The sequence below is a fragment of the Delphinapterus leucas genome, chromosome 8 (genome assembly GCF_059928025.1).
Source record: "Delphinapterus leucas isolate spDelLeu-1000000601 "Yukka" chromosome 8, BTC_Dleu_Yukka2, whole genome shotgun sequence".
NCBI classification, from domain to species: domain Eukaryota; kingdom Metazoa; phylum Chordata; class Mammalia; order Artiodactyla; family Monodontidae; genus Delphinapterus; species Delphinapterus leucas.
The window spans coordinates 111,850,165-111,871,342 of NC_143136.1; the positions used below are offsets into that span (position 1 = coordinate 111,850,165).

The 21,178-nt window shown below is 49.3% G+C and overlaps 2 protein-coding genes and 1 non-coding gene across 7 annotated transcripts; 1 reads left to right on the top strand and 2 right to left on the bottom strand.

The window, feature by feature from the left end:
* Nucleotides 1-7,541: 7,541 nt before the first annotated feature.
* Nucleotides 7,542-7,613, bottom strand: TRNAE-UUC (transfer RNA glutamic acid (anticodon UUC)). The gene has a single exon. It is a non-coding gene; the product is annotated as a tRNA-Glu (tRNA).
* Nucleotides 7,614-8,316: 703 nt separating this feature from the next.
* Nucleotides 8,317-12,551, bottom strand: VMA22 (vacuolar ATPase assembly factor VMA22). Its single transcript, XM_089916978.1, has 5 exons — nt 12,390-12,551; nt 12,215-12,318; nt 12,045-12,127; nt 11,262-11,408; nt 8,317-9,722 (listed from the first exon to the last, which is right to left on the bottom strand). The coding sequence occupies exons 1-5, from the start codon at nt 12,498-12,500 to the stop codon at nt 9,610-9,612; spliced, it is 558 nt and encodes a 185-aa protein (XP_089773104.1). The 5' UTR covers nt 12,501-12,551; the 3' UTR covers nt 8,317-9,609.
* Nucleotides 12,552-12,710: 159 nt separating this feature from the next.
* Nucleotides 12,711-19,156, top strand: IMP4 (IMP U3 small nucleolar ribonucleoprotein 4). 5 transcript variants are annotated; one of them, XM_089916973.1, is made up of 10 exons: nt 12,721-13,300; nt 13,446-13,554; nt 15,177-15,260; nt 15,964-16,073; nt 16,152-16,284; nt 16,370-16,524; nt 16,607-16,701; nt 16,821-16,894; nt 16,975-17,136; nt 18,929-19,156. In XM_089916973.1, exons 1-9 carry the CDS (start codon nt 13,298-13,300, stop codon nt 17,085-17,087), a joined length of 876 nt encoding a protein of 291 aa, XP_089773099.1. In that variant the 5' UTR covers nt 12,721-13,297; the 3' UTR covers nt 17,088-17,136; nt 18,929-19,156. The 5 variants fall into 5 exon arrangements, 4 of the variants coding, with proteins under 4 accessions (XP_089773103.1, XP_089773102.1, XP_089773099.1 ...); XM_089916977.1 differs by lacking the exons at nt 16,152-16,284; nt 16,370-16,524 and having other exon boundaries at nt 12,716-13,300; XM_089916976.1 differs by lacking the exons at nt 16,821-16,894; nt 16,975-17,136; nt 18,929-19,156 and having other exon boundaries at nt 12,718-13,300; nt 16,370-16,516; nt 16,607-16,684.
* The last annotated feature ends 2,022 nt before the right edge of the window (nt 19,157-21,178 follow it).

The window sequence follows — 21,178 nt, forward strand, 5'->3', positions numbered from 1 at the left end:
CACTGTTGCAGCAGTAAAGGGTACTTTTTGTGGTACGCGGGCCTCTCAATGTCGCTGCCTCTCCCGCTGCGGAGCACAGGCTCCGGACGCGCAGGCCCAGCAGCCATGGCCCACGGGCCCAGCCGCTCCGCGGCACGTTCCCGGACCGGGGCACGAACCCGTGTGCCCTGCATCGGCAAGCAGACTCTCAACCACTGCGCACCAGGGAAGCCCTGGAAAGCCCTAAGGGTACTTTTTAAATAAGAATTCAAGTAAGCACCCGAATGTTTCTCGACCACCTCATATATGGGTCAGTGAGGTTGGTTTTAAAGTCTAGGTGGACAGTGTTAGCATATCAAGTATCCAAGTGGCTGATGCATGCCTTTGAAAAAAACGTAACTAGCTGGTTTCTTATTCTGGATCTGTTGACCTTGGACTCATCTCTCATACTTTCATTTACTCATCTATAAATTGCAGTTCAAATGCTCTCTTGAACTGCAGTAATGATACTTAAAGTGTGACACTTCACAAAGTCCTCAGAGACTCATGGAACTGAAACAAAGAGAATCACACAGGGTCATTCTCCTTCATGACTAAATTGCCTGCACTTATCACTGCAATTATATGAGTCACATATGAACCATTTTATTCCCCTTAATTTGAAGATGTGGGATGGAGGTCACTTTCAGCACATGGAAACTACATATTTAATGGTAGTTGTAAGAAGTATTCCAAATTTCACATCAGCCATTGGTCCATTTTGAGCATACAGTTTGCTAGCATTGAGTACTGTGTTCCAGTTCAGCTCAGACTTGCTCCACCCAATGGAAGCCAGCCAGGAAGTCCAGAGGGCAGTAGCCCAGCCTTTCCTGCAAACCCACCATGCAACCCACCCAGACCAGAACCCTGCCCACAGGTGGCCAAAAGAGGAGAGAGGAGGGGAGAGAGAGAGAGGGAGAGAGGGCAGGCTGTGGGGGAGAGGGCAGCTCCCCGAGGGAGGGCTGTCTGCTCCAGCTGGGCCAGGAAGTGTTGTGGCTGCCCCTCGCAGGGTGCCTGCCAGCCCCACCCGCTGCTCTGTAAGAGCAATATCCAGGAGCACGCCAGCGGGGCCTGAGGCCTCAGTTAGGTCTTATGTCCTTGGGACCTAAGGGCACACAAAGTTTGTACTATGGGGTCCAGGTGCAAAAGGACATTCGTTCTCTTGGCTTGTCCCTGTCTTGCCAAGGGAACGTCTTTCCCTTGGGAAAGGGAATGACTGTGTTGGAGTCGGCTGTGGCCTGCAGCCCCTGCCTTGTGAATTTCTCGGAGCTCCCAGTATAGGAAGAACTCAAGGACGTAGGGAGCCTGCTGCCCGCACGTTAGGGGTCCCCTCAGTCAGTGCCCCCGCCCACCCCATTGCCCTGAGTCTGGGTGGGGCTGTGAGGTTGAGGGGCTGGAATGCTGCCTCCTGCCAGTGTTGCCATAGGGGGCCAACGAAGGCCACTGGGATGTAGCAGGCAGGTGGGATTTTAGGATGGGGAGGGCAGTGGCTGGAGGGCGGGGAGGGAGGAGGGACGGGGGGGTCTTTGGAAAGAGCTGCGGGAGAGGGAGGGGGTGGAAGGCTAAAGCCTTCAGCAGCTGGTGTCCCCAGGAGGTCTGCAAACCAAGTAATAACCATGTCAGTAACCCTGCTCCTGAGGTCAGGGGAGATTGGGCATGTTCCAGGTGATATGTTCTGACACCAGGGCCCCAGAAGCCCATGGCCTGCTCTGGCCACTCTGGCTTCCCACGTGGCTCTGGACCAGGCACAGCGAGGTCCCTACTTGCCAGGTCTGGGCGCACCACCAGCTGGCCCAGGCGCTAGGCCTCGCTTCTGCTGCCCATGCCTCCTACCAGCTGCGTCTGGAAAGTAGGAGGCAGGCCAGCCTGCTGTGTGCCTGAGACCAGGGCCTCCAGCATTTCGAGGTCCTGGTGTTCTCCGTGCCCTCCCATCACGGGATACTCCAGATCCGGCCCTGCTGGGTTCCGAGAGCTCACGAGGTCCAGCTGCTGGGGCTGAGGGGGTAGGGACTTCAGGGCCTTGGGCCCTTGGTCATATGAGCATCCGCCGGGCTGTCATGCAGCCCAGCCAGAGCCCTGACAGCCTCTACTGCAGGGCGCCACTTGCCCCAACCCACCTGGAGCCAGCAGGGCGCAGAGGGCACAGCCCAGCTCTAGGGCCCTTCCCCACTTTTCTTTTTCATTCCCTTCTTCTCTTTCCACCAGAACAGGCAGAACTGAATGATGAAGGAATGAGCAACCCCAGACCTTACATAACCTGGGTTACCTTGTCGACCTGTCCTTGCACAGTGTTCTGAGAGGCTGTTCTTCAAGAACCTTCTCTGCCTGAACTCTCACTCCCCTTCGAGGCTTATTGAAACCTAAGGAGCTCTGTGAGCTCTGTCCAGTCCAGGCCTTTCTCTTGCTCTGGAAGCCTGTTTAGCACTTGGTCATTTTCTAGTTGTTCTATGAGTATTTGGCTGGTCTCTCCAGTAATGAAGTAGGACTCTCAGATGCAGGGACCCCTGGGTCATGCTGGCCCAAAATATGCCTCCACCCCAAACTGCTCACTCCTCTCCAAACATATTCAGAACTTTCTTTTTAAACCATATTTCTGATGGGTAGAAATGAAAGTGAAAAGTTATTTCTGGGTAAGCAAGATGTAGATGTACCTTAAAAAAAAATTTTCCCCCCAGCTGGGTCCAAATTCTACTTTAGAAATTTCAGAGGCTAGTAGAAAACAGGGAGAAAAAGTTTTGAATTTTGAAAAAAATTGGAAACAAGAGTTTCCAGATGCTGGACCAAGGTCTGGTAAGGATTTTGAGGTGCCAAGGGCCACCCTCCAGGAGTTTGCTATGCCTCTATAGAGGATACAGCTAACTTCACTGCCCACTTAATCTCATTCTCTTGAGCCCAGCATACATTCTCTAGGAGCATAGGCTGGGCTGAAAGTTCTGGCCCACCCAGAACAGTGCCAAACCTCCACAGAAGACAAGCCCACCAGTTCTGGGGACTGGTCCTGAAGATTTCCTGCTAATTATTTAAAAAATTAACATTGAGAGGGGGGCTAAAATGATTTCCTTCCTTTTTATTTAACTGGAATTACAGGCTGTTAGAGCTAGAAAGATCATTAGGGTCCTGGCATCTGTCCTTTCCACTCAAGCAAAGACCCATGCTGAGGGAACTGAACACAGGCAAAACACTCTTTGACATAAATCATACCAATGTTTTCTTAGGTCAGTCTATGAAGGCAATAGAAATAAAAGCAGAAATAAACAAATGGGACCTAATCAAACTTACAAGTTTTTGCACAGCAAAGGAAACCATAAACAAAATGAAAAGACAACCTACAGATTGGGAGAAAAATATTTGCAAACAATGTGACTGACAAGGGCTTAATTTCCAAAATATACAAACAGCTCATACAACTCAATAACATAAAACCAAACAACTCAATCAAAAAATGGGCAGAAGACCTAACTAGACATTTCTCCAAAGAAGACATACAGATGGCCAACAGGCACATGAAAAGATGCTCAACATCGCTAATTATTAGAGACATGCAAATCAAAACTACCATGAGGTACCACCTCACACTAGTCAACATGGCCATCATTAAAAAGTCTACAAATAACAAATGCTGGAGAGGATGTTGGAGAAAAGTGAACCCTCCTGCATTGTCGGTGGGAATGTAAACTGGTGCAGCCCCTATGGAAAACAGTATGGAGGTTCCTCAAAAAACTAAAAATAGAGTTACCATGTGATCCAGCAATCCCACTCCTGGGCATATATCTGGACAAGTTCAAACTCTAATTTGAAAAGATACATGCACCCCTATGTTCATAGCAGCACTATTTACAATAGCCAAGACATGGAAACAACCTAAACGTTCATTGACAGATGAATGGATAAAGAAGATGTGGCATACACACACACACACACACACACACACACACACAATGGAATAGTGCTCAGCCATAAAAAAGAATGAAATAAGGCCATTTGCAGCAACATGGATGGACCCAGAGATTATCATACTAAGTGAAGTAAGTCAGAATGAGAAAGACAAATACCATGTGATATCACTTATATGTGGAATTTAAAATATGACATAAATGAACTTGTCTACAAAACAGAAATAGACTCAGAACAGACATATGTTTGCCAAGCGGAAGGGGGGTGGGGGAGGGATGGATTGGGAGTTTGGGATTAGCAGATGCAAACTATTATAATATATATATGTATAACTAGAGACTTCCCTGGTGGTCCAATGGCTAAGACTCTGCACTCCCAATGCAGGGGGCCCAGGTTCAATCCCTAATCAGGGAACTAGATCCCACCTGCCGCAACTAAGAGTTAGCATGCTGCAGCTAAAGATCCTGCACGCCACAACGAAGATCCCGCATGCCACAACTAAAACCTCACACGGCCGAATAAAATATAAATAAATATTTAAAAATATTTTATATATGTATAACTGAATCACTTTGCTGTACACCAGAAACTAACACAACATTTTAAATAAACTATATTTCAATAAATTTTTTAAAACAAAAAAATGGTTATGATGGTAAATTTTATGAAGTATATTTTATCACAATAAAAATTTTTTTTAGGGCTTCCCTGGTGGCGCAGTGGTTGAGAGTCCGCCTGCCGATGCAGGGGACACGGGTTCATGCCCTGGACTGGGAAGACCCCACATGCCGCGGAGCGGCTGGGCCCGTGAGCCATGGCACTCCGCGAGCCATGGCCGCTGAGCCTGCGCGTCCGGAGCCTGTGCTCTGCAACGGGAGAGGCCGCAACAGTGAGAGGCCCGCGTACCGCAAAAAAGAAATTTTTTGGAAAGATTTCATTTCAAATTCTGTAAGGGCAAATACTCCACTGGGCAACACATGGGGGTGTCATCGTAGCTGGGATGCCCTCACCCTGACCCCATGGAGACACAGTAGTCTCAGAGTAGTCCCTTGCCATCATATGGAATAAGCCAAAGAAACCAACTCTGTTACAGAATATTATGACTCTGATGGCCCCACCACTTCGTGGGCTGCTCAGATCCATCCCATGGCACTTGGAAAGAGTTACCCCTCACTCTCCTTGGAGGAGCCTTTCAACTGTCACAAGTAGCCAATTAATTTGAACTACCCCCAGGTACTCTGTCCTGAACACTTGACACCTTGACTCAGATAGGAACTAGGGGAGGACTTTGTTTACAAGTTCCAAAATTTATGAACGGGATTCACAGCAACATCTGGTAGAGGCAACAAAAAGCAGCTTTGGGGCTTCCCTGGTGGCGCAGTGGTTGAGAGTCTGCCTACCGATGCAGGGGACGCGGGTTCGTGCTCCGGTCCGGGAAGATCCCACATGCCGCGGAGCGGCTGGTCCCGTGAGCCGTGGCCGCTGGGCCTACGCGGATGGGAGAGGCCACAGCAGTGAGAGGCCCGCGTACCGCAAAAAAAAAAAAAAAAAAAGCAGCTTTGGCTACAGCAACAACATGCCAGCCAGCAGCGTGCCTGCTGCTGCCATCTGGAAGACCTGTTAGAAAGTCAAGATCAGTCATTCGGTCTGAGATCAAACCATTCTGCTTGCTGGACCAATTGTTTCAATGTTTTATTATTATTACTTAGGTATTGTAAGGCCAACAGATCAGGAGACAATTGCCACTGAAAACATAGTTTATTGTGCTCAACATTCCCAAGAGAGGGAGTAGGGACGCATGTGGAGGCATGGGACACAGAGAATGACCAAGGGGAAGTCAAGAGGCAGAGGCAGGGCAAGGGGATTTAGTATTGGCTAGTCTGAATAATTTCAGGGGCTCAAGGGCATAGAAACGGTCCCTGTTTTATCATCTGTCTTTTAAATTTTTGTTAAGAGCTACACATGATGTATCGGGTAGAAAGAACTGAGGTAAATAGGCTTTTAGTGTGAGCTTTTGTATTTTTCTGGCTAGGAACCAGGCTGTATTTATTGTTTGCTCTAGTTGTAGGTGTCAGAGGCTAAAATTTCCTCCAGTGTTCTTATTTTTGTGTCTTGTGTTGTCTTTGGCTTTCCCATTAGACCTCTTACACAGATTCTGAGCCTAGCAGTTCCTTCGGCTATAGTCCCCTATTATTGTAACGCAGGAGCTTTAGTTATGTGGTGGTAAGAGCTGGGCGGAGGGGAAGTGTCTAGAACCCTATGGTTAAGGGCTTAGTCTTTTACTGAGCATCTGCCCGTGGGCTGTGACCTTCACAAGTGTTTCTGAGCTTCTGTTCCTCCCTTTACGACGAGAGAGGGCTGGAGTTCGGTATCTCCCTTCCCCCAGGTTGGGTATGCTCTGGTAACAGTTTCCCTGAGGATGGGCCTTTGTTAAGGAGGACAGGCTGCGCTGGTTCGTTTCCGAACGGTTCCTTTCCCCCTCCCCTTGCCAGAAGCACCGGGGGCTTTTTCTCCAGTCCTGACCCGGAGCACCTGGTAGGGCTCCTGGAGTAAAACCCACAAGTGTGACGCTCAGTGAGCCTCCAAGTTTTCCTACAAGTTGCTGACTCTGGCAGCCGCTTCTGAGGCTGGTGAGGCCTGGTTCTCTGTCCTCACTCTTCTCTCCAGTTTTCGAGGCAGCAGTTGGCCCCGCGACCTCAATTTCCTCATGATCCAAGACGAGTGGCTAAACTGTAGTTTTCTCAGCTTTTTCCTTATTGTGAGGACAGAAATGGCTTCCAAGCTCTGTGCATGCCAGATCGGAAACCACTGTAACCTACTGTAACTTCCACGCTTAAAATTAATATGATTATAGAGATAATCCCCGCCCCCCCGCGCAGAAGTGTGAATGAATACACGCGTGTGGTGGTGCGCTACTGGGGACAGGGCCTCGGGCCTGCGCGTAAGCTCCCTGGATTAACTGATCCGACAGGGTAAAGGGACGGAAAACGGAGGAAGACGTTTCCTGACTCATGTTTGTGGCTTTGGCTCCCCTTTCGAAGGGAAGAGTGCCCGGGCTGGGGTGCGGGGGACGTGGCGTGCGGGCCCGGCCCGCAAGCCCGCGTTGCCCCCGTGAGAACCCAGGACCCCTAACCACTGGACCACAGGGCAAACACAGCAGCCGCCGGGCCAAAGAGAGCTAAAACCGTCAGGGAACGCTCCGGTCCCCTCCGCAGCCTGCCGCTCGCCCCTCCGCGGACACAGCTCCGCAGCGGCGGCCCCACCCTCCCCGCAGGCCCGGGAGCCAGGCTGCGGCGGCGCCGCCCTCGAGGGAGGGGCCGGGCCCGGGGCGCCCTTCACGGCGGTGGTCTAATACATACTGGAGTAAACATTTAACCTGTAACTACTACTATTACTCACACCCGTAGTGGATATGGTACCGCATGTAACTCACTGGTAGAACTAGTCAATGACGTGATGAAAATCAACACTTCCGATTAATACACTGACGGATGGGGCCCAGAGCTTCCCGGGCCTCAATTTCTCCAGGTTTAAATGGAGAGAGACATTTAATTTGACGTGAGGTGTGCTAGTGGAAAAAAACCAAACTGTGGCAAGTTGAAAGAGTAAGTAAGAAAAATAACTCAACGTTCCCATACCGGGAGTCGAACCCGGGCCGCCTGGGTGAAAACCAGGAATCCTAACCGCTAGACCATATGGGAACTTCCGAAAGCTTGTTTTCCTCGATGCGACATATATTATTTGCGTCAGCATGTCGTCAGCACCACCACACGACATCTGCGCACCTCAGGCCTTGCTCCGGCTGGTAGAAATCTGTGCTGACTGCGGCTGCGCGAGCCCGGACTTCACGGACCCGCCCGCCTACGCAGCGCCTGCCGGCACATCTGGGCCCCTCCCAGGGGCGGGAACTCCTCCTCCCGGAAGTGTTCCCAAGAACCGAAGCGATGGTGGCTGGGCGCTAGTCGTAGCCACCGTCCGCACTAGCACACCCCGCTGGGACCCTGGCCGCCCCGCCACCGAAACCCAACTTCAGCAGTAAATAACGGAGGGCTATTGCTTGTCCTTCGATGTCAACTGACATCTAAAACAAAAGACACCTCTTCTCCCCCCGCCCCAGTACCGGGTTCCCCGTGAAAATCTTTTCCTGAGAAAGCAAAAACGGGGTGTTATCTTTAACTCATTTTAGCTTGAAGATCTCACAGGTTGGCACTTTGTTTGTAACAGGTTTTGGCCTGAAATTCAACCTTTTATGTGGGTGGAGGGATGCCCTTTTTTCCTCCGGTCACAGCGTTTCCTTTTCAGTGCTTCGATTAGGCTGTTTCACAGACAACTCAAGCTCAACGTAGTGCCCCGCCCAGCCCCGGACCGGCCAAAAAAAAAAAAATTCCCTCCAACCAGAAAATGTGCGCTTACAGCGGTTAAAGTATGTATTAAAGGCTCAAGAATTAAAACAGTGTGGTTCCTGTGTCTGACATTAAGATCAATGAAACAATGGAACCGCCAGAACATGGTACGGGTATACAACATTGGGATTAATCGAAAGAAAAAGGTGGCATCACAAATCAGCGATAAGGGTGGTACCCTGTATGTGGATCTGTGGTAGAAAATAGGAAGTTGAGTGCAGGACTCACCCTGTACCTCACCTGAAAACACAAAAGTTCTTGAGGAAAACACTGGCGAATTCCCTTACCGTCACATCAACTACAATCCCAAAGCAAGAAATCATAAAATAGCTGAGTGATAAATTCAACTGTACTAAGAAAACTGACTTAAAAACACAAGAGCTGAGAGATGCTCATGATAGCTTTCACCTTGCTCTTTGAGCTATTCATTTGGTCTGTGCAGTTTAATGTAATGTGTTTTATTTTATAATAAAAAGTTTGCTTTGTTTTTTTTTAAAACCACCATAAGCAAAATTAACAGACAAACTGGGAAAAAAAATTTACATCTCATATTGTGAACAAAAAACTAACATCCACCAAACATAACAATTAGCTCCTAGAAACTACTAAAAATATCAACAAGCCAGTAGGAATATGAATTGACACAGGGTTCCTGACCCTTCAACAAATTAAAAGACTCACTCTTGGAAAGATAAAGGCAAGTTTTTAAAAACCTGAATGGTCTCTTGAAAGATTTCCCTTGAAAATCTAGGTCCGATCCTTTTTTACCTTCTGGCTTAAAACCTGCCAAGCGCTGCCCATCTACTCGGGTGTGTGTGTGTTTTATCGACGAGGAATCATTCTGTCCTCATCTGTTAGCTGTGTATGGTTTATTCCTCCATCAAAATCACTTTTAAGGATCTAGTGAAACCAAAGCACCTACTTCTTGTCCTTCCCTGCCATTAACTGTTCAATATTTCATCCTTTAATGGAAAACCACAGCTGATTTATGCATCAGGTTGTTACAGTTGTTCAGTGATATGAACTAACCTAACAGGTTTGTGCCTGCCCCACATGAATACGTCCTGAGACAACAGAAGTCTAGAAGTGGTTTCAGAGTAGTGGCTTTCAACATTACTCACTTTGTCCCTTCAAACTTCCCCACCTAACAAAGTTTGAAACATGCAGACCAGAGAAGTATTAAGGAGGGAGGAATAGCTGGGGTGGGGGGCAATCTGTGAAGGAAGAAGGCCTGAGATAATGCAGCCACATCGAAGAACAGCTGTGCTCACTGCCCTGCTTCTGTGGTGGCAGGTCAGGGAGCCCCGGGCTCCAGCTGCTTGAGTTTCTCCTGCAGCCCCTGGAGCTGGCTTCGACCCCAGTCGATGCGGATCTGAAGGCTGGCCATGTCTGCAGCCAGCTGCAGACCTAGAGGAAGAGGAGAGACTGTCACCATGTATCTGTGGTGACAAATGACTCAGGGGGCTCTGGACATCCCCAGGCCTCTCTGGCCTTCACACTTCCTAAAACATTCCAGGTATAGCCTTGCATTGGCTCCTCGAGAACCTCACTGGACCCATACCCTCATGTCCTTCAGGTCGTTGCTAAAATGTCACCTCCTCAGATACTTCCTTGACCCCCTTATATCACCCACCAGGAACTAAAAATTCACAGATCATAATATAGTCTCATGCCCTTATTTCCTTCCTTCTTTTCTCCATTATCACAGCCCCTCACTGCTCTTGTCCTCTCTCCTTCTACCTGTTTTCTCTGCCCCCAAGATTGGTCCACACTCTGGATCCACCTCTACGTTGCTTTCACCTGATGCTTCTCCTGGAACAGCTGCTGTCAAGTCCTCTGGGCCATCCACACCACCCAGTCCACTGGCCAGTCCTGTCTTCAGCCTAACTGCCTGGCAGCAGAGCTGGCCACACACCTGATCACCTCCCTCCAGGGCACATCTTACTCTCTTGGTGTTGCTCCTGCCTCACTGTTGCTTCTAAGTCTCCTCGACTGGTTTCTTCCCTTCTTTTTTCTCTTACTTCCTGTCCACATTCCCAGGACCTCTGCTGATCTTATCTCATTTCAACTTTAATGCTGTGTCTGTTAGCAACTTGGGAATTTAAAACCAGTGTTATGCAGTGGGCTCCCAAATCTCTCTCTCCAGCCCAGTCCTCTTCCAAACTCCAGGTGCATGTGGCCAACCATCTGATCAGAATCTCCACCACACAGTACCAGGAACACACCCCACACCACTCCTGACTTCCCCTCGGCTGTTGCTGCTCCGCAGCCCTCCCACTCCAGGTGAGGACATCCACCCTTTCAAGCATTCTGGCTAGAAACTGTGGGCTCATCCTTCACTTCACTCCTTCCCTTACTGCCCAGTTAATCTGTCAGCAAATCCTGTGGCTTTTACTTGAAAAAACGGGCAGCTTTCCACCACTTACCCCATCCTCCACTGCCCTCCCCCCGCCCCCTTCCACTAGACCACTGGCCTCCTCTCTGCCATTCCAGATACAACCTTGCCTCAGAGCTCTGCCCTGGCTGGTCCCTACACCTAGAACACTGTCCCCCCAGATCACCAAAGCTCTCTCCTTCATCTCTTCAGAGGCCTTTCCAGGCTACCATTCAAAAAACAGCTTCCCCAGCTCACTCCATACTCTACCTTATTTTTTCATAGCAAGTCTCATTATCTGGTATTATATTTAGGGCCTACTTATTTGTTTGCATGTTGTTTTTCTGTTCTCAATAAAATAAACATCCCATGAAGCTGTTTGCCCCTTTTGTTTACTGCCAGCACCTAATATGAACCTGGAACTCTGCCAACAGCGAATAAACGCTTTTTGAAAACACAGAAGGTGTGCAACAAAAGTCTGCAATGGAGAAAACCTGCAAAGCCCTTTGCAGGCTAATCCCAGCCCTGGCATTAGTGCTCAAGTGCTCCCTGTAGATAGGGGGTCCACTCACCCTCCCGGAAGCTGGCTTGAGCTTGCCGTAGACTGTGAGGAACCAGGATTCCAAACCAGTTCAGAGGGTCCTGGGGAGCTGGGGAGGGGTCTGGCTCCGGGGTCCTCGTGAGACCCTTGCGCCTGCGCAGAACTGTAAAAAGAAAGGCTGGAGGTTGGGGGGCTTGTTACCTGGCCCTTGTTTTCTCAGTGACACAATGTTAAACTTCATTTGAGCTCATGATCCTAGAAAATACCGATAGTTGGAAAATCCTCTCAACCTTTTATGTTCTGGAAAACAGCTTACTACATAGAACCACCCTTCCCCTCGTGGTTCATGTGAATCTGTCCACTCTTTCTCTTGACTATCATAAAACCAGCAAATGACACCCCTTGTTTACCCGTGAAAAAGCCACACACTGACTTTTCCCATTTCGCCTGAACATGCTGAAAGGCCAGACAGACCCTTCAACTCCCTGTTCTTTGTCTCACGAATGATTAACTGAGATTAGAAGCTTGTCCCGCTGAAACTAGCTAGACAAAAATATCTTCTGCTCAGCTGAGACTTCCTCTGATTGCAAAACAATCCCAACTACAAAGGACCTCACCTATAACTTTCTCTCTCTCCCTGTAAAAGTCTAAAGCAAAAAACCACTCTGCTGAGACATTCTACATTCCGATCTTCAGGTCTGGGGTGCTCTCTCTATCGTAACAGCCTAAATAAAATCATCTCCTCTGTTGTCCTGTGCATTTTGTCTTTGACATCGGAAGGGGCCCTACGGGAAGAAGGGGCGGGGGGACTCACCTGCCTCGCGGGGTCCCACCTCCTCTGGAGTCTGGGTGCCGGCTCTCACCATCCAGAACTTCTGGGGTCCGTCCTGGGCCTCGCTATAGAACGAGAAGGAAGGCTGGACCTTTGGCGGCCCCGACCTGGCCCCTGCCTGCCCACCCGCTGCAGCGTGAAAGGGACCTCACCTGGTGCAGACGCGGACCTGTGGCTCCATGCGGGAGGCATACTGCAGAGGCCCTACCGACTTCGCACCCATGGCGTAGCGAGCTTTGGAGAGCGAGAGCCAGCCCTGGGAAGAGAGAGGAGAGCGGTGAAACTCAGTAACCTTCACGTGCCGGCCCGCCCGCCCCAGGCTCCCACCTCCTCCACCCGGGCGTTCAGCGCCGCCCGCTTCGCCTCCAGTTCCTCCAGGTCCCCGAGCAGCTGCAGGAGAAGGGAGTCCAACTCGGCTCGCGGGCCCCGCGCCGCCATGGGATCCACACACAGTCAGTAGCCGGCTCCCCAGGTCGCCCAATCAGCGTCCGCCGTGCCAGAAGGACAGCCAATAGGCGTGTGAGGTCCGTCCCCCGAGGGGGCGTTCCCAGCCTTGGGCCGAGACGCCCACTGGGTGGAGGCTACTCGCTGAGTTCGTTTCAGGATAAGCACCCTCAGAGCAGCGGCCCGGGGAGGTTATTAGCGCCTCGTCACGCGAGCACCGGAAGGGGACCAGCCACCCGGACAGTCGGCGGGAGCTGTGGGTGTCTCCGAATCGCTTTTGGAATCGGCCGTTTTTTAAAGTACGGCTGTCGCAGTGGCGATGGAAGGAGGCATAGCTGTTCGGCAACCATTTTAAGGGAGGAGCGGCTTTAAATTCAATTCTAGAACCGGCCGCTAGGCGATCATCCGGTCAATCGCTGTGCAGCTTTTACAGTTGCTGCACTATTTCGAGCCTACAATTATGATTATTTTAGCTGTTCGTCGTCTTCTAATTAACATCCCGTTCCGCACGTTAGGTAGTGAAACCACGGCCGACGCCTTTATTAACGGCCGTTCTAAGCCACGTGACAGCACCTTGACAACTCCCTCCCCCACCGCCTAGTGGTTGCTCCAGCTTCGGGCTGGCCAATCGCCTTGCGACTCCCAGCCATTTTAACTTTGGGCATTCTCGGCAGCAGCAGAATCTAGTGAGGCCTCTAGCGGCCTTCTCGGTTGAGGGCGGAAGGGACGACTGCGTGGTGCCGGCGGCGCCAGAAGAGAACTGCTGGACTCACGTGGAAGTTGCGCCCAGGATGGTAATAGGGATGTTTAAGCTCCTGTTTTGGAGGTCGGGGGCTCGCGGAGGCTGGGGATGTGGCCCGTGGGCTCGGGGCGGGTGTTTCCCGGGCCCGGTTTTGCGCGGCGAAAAAGGTTTGTCTGAGCGGATCTGCTGTTTCCCAGCTGCGCCGCGAGGCCCGCCTTCGCCGCGAGTACCTGTATCGCAAGGCCTGTGAGGAGGCTCGGCGAACAGCCCAGGAGAGGAAGGACAAGGTTCGGCGTGCGCTCGAGGGTACGTCTGTCCCCGCCCCCCAGTCACGGTAAAGACCCTTGGGCTTTCCTGTTAAAACCCAACGGGAAAAAGGCCAGTGGTGTCAAACGCTTTTAATTAGCATTTACTTGTGTTAGTATGGTGAGTATCTTTTCAAGTATTTACTGGTCATTTTCCTTTCCTGTTGGATCTTCCTGATGGGTTGCAAATGTCGATTGCATGATGGTGTGAATTACTTGTCGTTTATGCTGCAGTATCCAGATTTTACAACTTGCGTAGTGATTTTATTTACAGTGTCTAGGTCTTCCCAAATTTAAACATTTCACGTGGTCCTATATTTATTTCCCCTCTGTCGTTTTTATTCTTGCTACTTTTTTTCACTACAAGGTAACAAGAATATCTTATTGTCTTTTAGTGCTGTTATGACTTCCTTGTATTTTGAAACTGTTCACTCGTGTAGAACTGAATTTTATTTGCGTTGTAAATTAGGAATTTAACTTTGCAATATTTTCCGCGCTTTCCATTTGCCGTACTAATGAAGAGCCTGTCACACATGCCGGATTGGAAATGCCGTATTTATCCGTATTTTGTTGGTTCTCATGTTGGTGGAGTTCTGTTTCCTATCTGATAGTACATCAACTCCATATCTCTATTTTAGATTTATTTTGATTTTCTTAGGTTTTAGACATATAAAGTATATGAGGTATGTGTATGTAGTACTTATGTCAAGCATAAAGTTAAACACCTGTGACCTATCTGCCCGTGTTAAGAAATGAAAAATGATCAATATATTTAAATTCAGAAATATTTCCTCCAACTTAGATAAACACAGTATTGAATATTGATTAAAAATGAACCATTTCCTTGCTGTTCTTTTTGAGGATTATCATGCTTGTTTGTATTCTTAAATCATATTGGTCGATTTTTAGTTGTAAAGGTAGTACTAGGTTGCGTGTATTCTTTTGCAGCTTTCTGTTTTGGTTCAGTGTTGTTTCTAAGATCCATTGAGTGTAGGTGGGGCTCCTGCAGGTTAATATTCTACGGGGTCTTCATCCATTTCCCTGTGGGTGGTGTTGAGCTTATTTTTAGTTTGGGGCAGGCCTGCTGCTGTGAACATTCTCTTCCATGTGCAAGAGTTTGTCCAGGGCATGTTGGAGGGACCTGCTGGGTTCAAGGGCATGCTCCAAAGTGGGCATGCCCACAGCCTAGTCCCTCTGCCAAGTCTAGCATTAGTTCACAGAGGAAACCTCTGACCCAGAGCATCACGATTAATGATTTTATTGTAAGAGGGTTTCAGGGTTTCTGGTCCACCTTTGTATAGAAAGAGCAGTTTCCATTTATTCTTTAAAAATTAATTGTTAGTTTTTTTCTAACTATGAAGGGAGTGCATACTTGTGATTAAGTATTTTAGAAACTCTTCAAGTCTGGAGACTCAGGAACCATAGTAAATGAAATCTCCTATAACCACTGTTAGCAGGTTGGCATGTAGCCAAAAATAGTTTTATCCCTCTCCCCCAGTTATGTATCACCTCTCTGCTCAGAAAGGAGTAAAAGGGGTATTTTCCCATCAAGTTTGTTCAGTGTTGTATAAACTGAAGGCTCCATGCATGTGTCTCACTAGCCCCTCTGTCTTCCCTCTGCAGAGAACCGCCTGATTCCCACCGAGTTACGCAGGGAGGCTCTGGCCTTACAGGGTTCCCTGGAGTTTGACGATGCCGGCGGTGAAGGTGACGTTCCCTGACCCTGTGAGCCAGCTTCACTCCCTGCCGTTGAGCCCACTGGCTTCCATGTCATTCCTCAGACACCTTGAAGAAACGTTGTGCAGCTCCCACTCCTGAAACTGTCCCCCAGGTGCCCTCGTGGCTCTGTACAGATGACACCTCAGGGGACCTCTCCTTGAGTGCTTCCAATTCCATTTACATGGCACAGTATTACCCCACTTTCTGCTTTGCTTTGTCTGTTGATTGTCCGCCTTACTAGGACGGTGGGCTCTGCTGGGGCAGAACAGTGTCCATTTTGTTCATTGCTGTGTCCTCAGCTATCAGCACTTCATTGGCACTCAGGTGTCTCATTCACTGCATCATTCAACAAATATGAAAGGAATCACAAACATTATAAATATTTGTTATGAGAGAATGGAGCCTGATACCTTTGGCCTTAACAGAATCTGGACTAACGTGGTAGCTACTAGCTCCATGTGATTACTACAGCTTCAGTGAACTAAAATTAAATCAAATATAAAGATTCAGTTCCTTGGTCACACTTGTGTTTGTAGCCAGTGTGGCTGGGGGCCACCCTGTTGGCCCAGAGCAGGTAGAGAGCCTTTCCATCCTTGAAGGTATCGTCAGTGCTAGGTGGATTTGGCCACCTCAAGTTAGCATTTCACTTCTCTAGACAACGTCATGTTCTTACGCCTCGTGCTCCTAACAGGTGTGACCAGCCACATGGATGATGAGTATCGATGGGCAGGGGTTGAGGATCCCAAGGTCATGATCACTACTTCCCGAGATCCTAGTTCCCGCCTCAAGATGTTTGCAAAGGTACCAGTAGGTGGGAGTTAGTGGGAGATGCTCAGGCCCCAGGAGCCCCAGTCCTAACCAGAGGGAGTTCATATGCAGGAGCTAAAGTTGGTGTTCCCAGGCGCCCAGCGCATGAACCGTGGCCGGCATGAGGTAGGGGCGCTGGTGCGAGCCTGCAAAGCCAACGGGGTCACTGACCTGCTGGTTGTCCACGAGCATCGAGGCACGCCTGGTAAGACTGAAGGGAGGGAGCAGGGTGCTGCCATGATGGCTGGCTGGGAGCAGAGGGTCTCTGACGGCTTACCTGGCCCTGCCAGTGGGGCTTATTGTCAGCCACCTGCCCTTTGGCCCAACCGCGTACTTCACGCTGTGCAACGTGGTCATGCGGCATGACATCCCCGACCTGGGCACCGCGTCGGAGGCCAAGCCTCACCTGATTATGCATGGCTTCTCCTCCCGCCTGGGTAAGCGGGTGAGTCTGAGGCCGTGGGGTGAGGACTGGGGGCCTGGAGTGCCAGGCTGGGCATTTGCCACTTTTCTTCCTTCTGCCCCAGGTCTCTGACATACTCCGCTACCTGTTCCCTGTGCCCAAAGATGACAGCCGCCGGGTCATCACCTTCGCCAACCAGGACGACTACATCTCCTTCCGGTGGGTCAGTGGGCTGGGCCCGAATGGGGTCTTGACCTTTGTGTCCCTGTGCTGTTTGTTGTTGACCCCGAAGCTGCTCCCTGCCTCCCCTCACTCCTACCCTGCCCCCCTTGCCCCAGGCACCATGTGTACAAGAAGACCGACCACCGCAATGTGGAGCTGACCGAGGTTGGGCCTCGCTTTGAGCTGAAGTGTGAGTTTGGGGCTTTATCCCACATCTGGTGAGGGGCATGCTGGCTGTGTAAGTGACCATATCTCATCCCCCTTCGCCAGTGTACATGATCCGTCTGGGCACGCTGGAGCAGGAGGCCACAGCAGACGTGGAGTGGCGCTGGCACCCCTACACCAACACCGCACACAAGAGGGTCTTCCTGAGTGCTGAGTGAGCCCACTCACTAGTCAGGATGTGGACCTGGACCCGGGAGCTGGGGAGAGGTCAGAATAAAGTCTGCTTGCCACAGCACCCTGCTAGCCTCTGAGTGGCCAGGACAGGGCTGTCAGGCTGAGCGTGAAGGATGCGGGGTCCCCTCAGCTGGGGACCTGATAGCTCTGGGACATTCTCAGGCCTGGTGGTGACATCGTGTCTAGGACAAGGCAGGCCTGATGTGCTGGCTTGCCCCTGGGCCGCAGAGGGTTTGGTGCTACCCTGGGAGATTTGGTGCTGCTCTCTGTCACTCAGGAGTCGGGGGCCTGTGACTTCATCATCTGGGAGTGGGGATAATAATGTGAGCACGGAAGTCTCACTTAGAGCAGGGCTTGGCGCTGGGGCCAGCTCTCAGCCAGAGACAGACAGAAAATAAACAAGAGGCAAACCATTTATTCACTTCATTGTGGCCTCCTTTGAGTGTAATTAAAGTTCCTCAGAGAACCCAGTGCACTTGGACTCACTAGTAGTGGAAAGCTTTATAATGACCATCTTTCCCTTTAAGGATCTCCTTAGGCTCTCCCTGGATTACCGAGGATATTTCTAGGTTATCTAGGATGTCTGGTATGTGTGGATTCACCACTCTTTGATGGTCGCACACTCAAGTTGTTTCCTATTTTTACTACCACAAACATTGCTTCAAGAACATTGAACACACCTCTGTGCATATTTATGCGAGTATATCTGATGAGTAAACTACTGCAAGTGGAATTGTGTCTTGAAAATGATTATAGATGCTGCAGAATTGTCCTCCAGGAGGCTGTCTCTCCCAGCCACTATCATCAGATCTGAGTGTTTCCTGTGTCCTTGTAGGCACTGTGAACTGGCAGACTTTGCATCTTGCCCGAGCTCTTGGTGCAAAATGGGTCCTCAGTTGAATTTGCATTTCTTTAATTATGACAGAGGTTATGCATCTTCAAATACTCATTGACTATTAGTGTATGTGTATTCTCTGTGACCTGTTAGCTCTTTATAGAAACAGTTGTTCACCTCTATGTTGATTGATTAAGTCTTTTAATTGTGGAGAATTCCAAACATAAGAGCTGAGAGGACTGTACAGTGAGTCCATGAGCTCATCTCAATGTTGACCAGTCTGGTTTCCTTCATAGCCCCACCCACTCCCTTTATCCACTCCATTCGTTTATTTTGAAGCAAATCCCAGACACCATATCATTTCATCCATAAATATTTCCATATATCTCTGAAAGATAAGACTCAACAGGAATAATAATACCACTGTCGCACCTAAAAAGTCAACAATTATTCCGAATTCTACATGTTAATGTTCAGTTTTCCCTGGTTACCTTACGTTTGTTTGAACTAGGATCCAACTTGGGTCCATTCATTGCAAATGATTGACAAGTCTCTTGTCTTTTTTAAAACAGCTTTATTGAGATATAATGCACATGTCCCACACAGTTCACCTGTTTAAAGTGTACAATTAAATATTTTTTTATCATATTCACAGGGTTGTACAACCATCACCACAGTCTAACTTTAGAGCATTTTTGTCCCTCCTAAAAGAAACTCCGTACCCTTTAGCTGTCACTTCCCATTCCTCTCCAACCATCTCCCAACTCCCAGCCCCCAGCCCCTTGTAGCCACTAATCTACTTTTGGTTTCTATAGACTTGCCTATTCTGGACATTCCATAGGAACTGTAATAGGAAAGAACCTTTTGTATTCTATTACAAGCTAATCACTAAAGGGATGTTGCCTATAAGCTTGAGTTATACATAATGGCTCATCTCTGGGAACCCTGCTTCCCAGGTAATGAGCTAAAATACCTTTGTTTAACCTACAGGAAACATCCTGACCAGGTCCACCTGTAAATGACTGCAGGGAGGAAGAAATTAACACATCCTCTCCAGAGGCTGATGGGAACCAGGAAGTGTTTGATTTTACTTCCTCCTCTTTTAGTATAAAAGGAGCCTGAATTCTAACTCAGGCAAGATGTTTCTTTGGGGCATGAGCCCACCATCTTCTCAGTTTGCTGGCTTTCCAAATAAAGTCTTACTTCTTGTCCAAACAACTCGTCTCTCGATTATTGGCCTGTCGTGCGGCGAGCAGTATGAGCTTCAACTTCGTAACGGAACGGAATCATATGATATGTGGTGTTATTTAGCATTGTTTTCAAAATTTATCCATGTTGTAGCATGTGTCAGTACTTCATTCCTTTTTTTATTGCTAAACAGTATTCTACTGCGTGTGTATACCTTATTTATCCATCACTTTATGAAATTTGGTTTGTTTTTCAGTTTTGGGCTATTTTGATAATGCTGTTATGAGCATCTGTGTATAAGTTCTAAGTCTCTTTTATCCTATAGAATTCTCTCCTTTTAATTTTTTTTCTTTGTAATTTATTCAGTTAGGAAATTGGTTTGTCTTGTGGAGCTTCCAGAGTCTGGAACAAAAGCCCTCCCAAAGGCAGTTACCTCCAATCACTGGTGGATGCAAGCTGCCACTTGTAACTGGAGAGACTGGCATTTTTCCTTTTTTGCCAAATGCCAGACTTGTAGGTGGGCCAACAGGTCAGCCCACACCCAATCCAAAAGTTTGTAACAGAGTGGAGAAGTGGGAGAATTTTTTCAAATTTTTTGTTCCCTTTTGTGGCCTAGCAAAAAAGGAAGTCAGAAGAACTGTTCAATAGGGATGTCAGTAGTCTCAGACTATCTCCGCATAGGCCTTCTAGGTGAGGGTGGTGTCTGCCAGGTTTCTCCACTGTTTAAAAGTTACTATTTCCCCTTTGCAACATCAGCACAGGCTGGGTTATTCACAGTATTGCAAAAGCTTCTCCGAGTACCTTCCAGCATCCTGTCCACTTGGCTCTGTTGGGTGGCCTAGCACTCTGAGCTGGGAAGCAGGTGGCAGACTGGCATGTGGCATGTGGGCGCTGGGGTGCTCAGGATCTTCAGGGCAGTGCCAGCTGCTCCCACTGCTTGGGACTGCTGCCAGTAGGGTGCGCAAGAGGGCCAGCAGCAGCAGTGAGTCCCACTGCAGGAACACAGCTTGCAGTTCTCTGGGACAATGGAGAGGGGTGAGCCAGGGCTGCTGGTGGAGGTCTTGGGGGGTCTTTCCATCCCCTACACCCAGCCTGAGCTGAGAAGAGGGCAAGCCAGGAGAATTTGGATGTTGGAGAGACATGGAGGGATGGTCAGTGTCAGGATGGTGGTCCGGTTAAACAAGAGGAGGGTGTGTAGTAGGAGGTGGACGTGCAGCTAGAAGGACAGACACCCAACCCTGGTGGAAGCATGGCAGGTGGACTAAAGTCTCAGCCACTCTGTTCACAGGCCAGATAGGCAGAAAGATTCCCAAACAGGCAGGCAAACAGACACATAGATCCCTGGCAAGACAGACTTCTAGATAGAGTCCCAGGGAGAGAGAGACTACAGCAGGACAGCCAGACAAATGGACAGATTATTGGACAGGTGGGAAGGTGCTCAGCCAGGGATCCAGAAAGACCTGTGTCCAGACACATGGACACCCCTCCCACCCTACTTCCAGCCAACCAAAAGACAGAATTCCTCAAGGATAGAGCCCCACAATTGTACAGAGAGACCATTAACTCAATGGAGAGACATTCCACTACCCAGTCAACTAGCCAGCCAGACCTTCAGCTTGACAGACTTACTCTTTGCCAGTAGGACCCAGCCTATGAGAAAGGCAGGTAGGTCCTCAGGATAGACAGATGTCTCCTAAGCCAGGGGGACAGATAGACATATACACCCCACCCTGTCAGACAAATAGACCCTCAGCCCCTAGTGGAACAGAAGATCCCAGAGTGCCAGAACCCAGTTGTTGGGTTAGTTGCCCTGCCTCCCAGTCATCACCATAGGTGATATGGATGGCTCACTGACCCTCAATGTTGCCTCTGCTCCCCAGGTAGCACTGGTTTCCAGTCATCATTGACATCCAATGACATTCACTACCAGCAGGGTCCATAAAGCCCTTTCTTGATCCCATAGTGGCTGTTCCCCCTTTACTCTGGTATCCACTATACCCAAATGACTGCCGTTAGTATCCATGATTACTCAGGGACTCGAGTCTCTGTGAC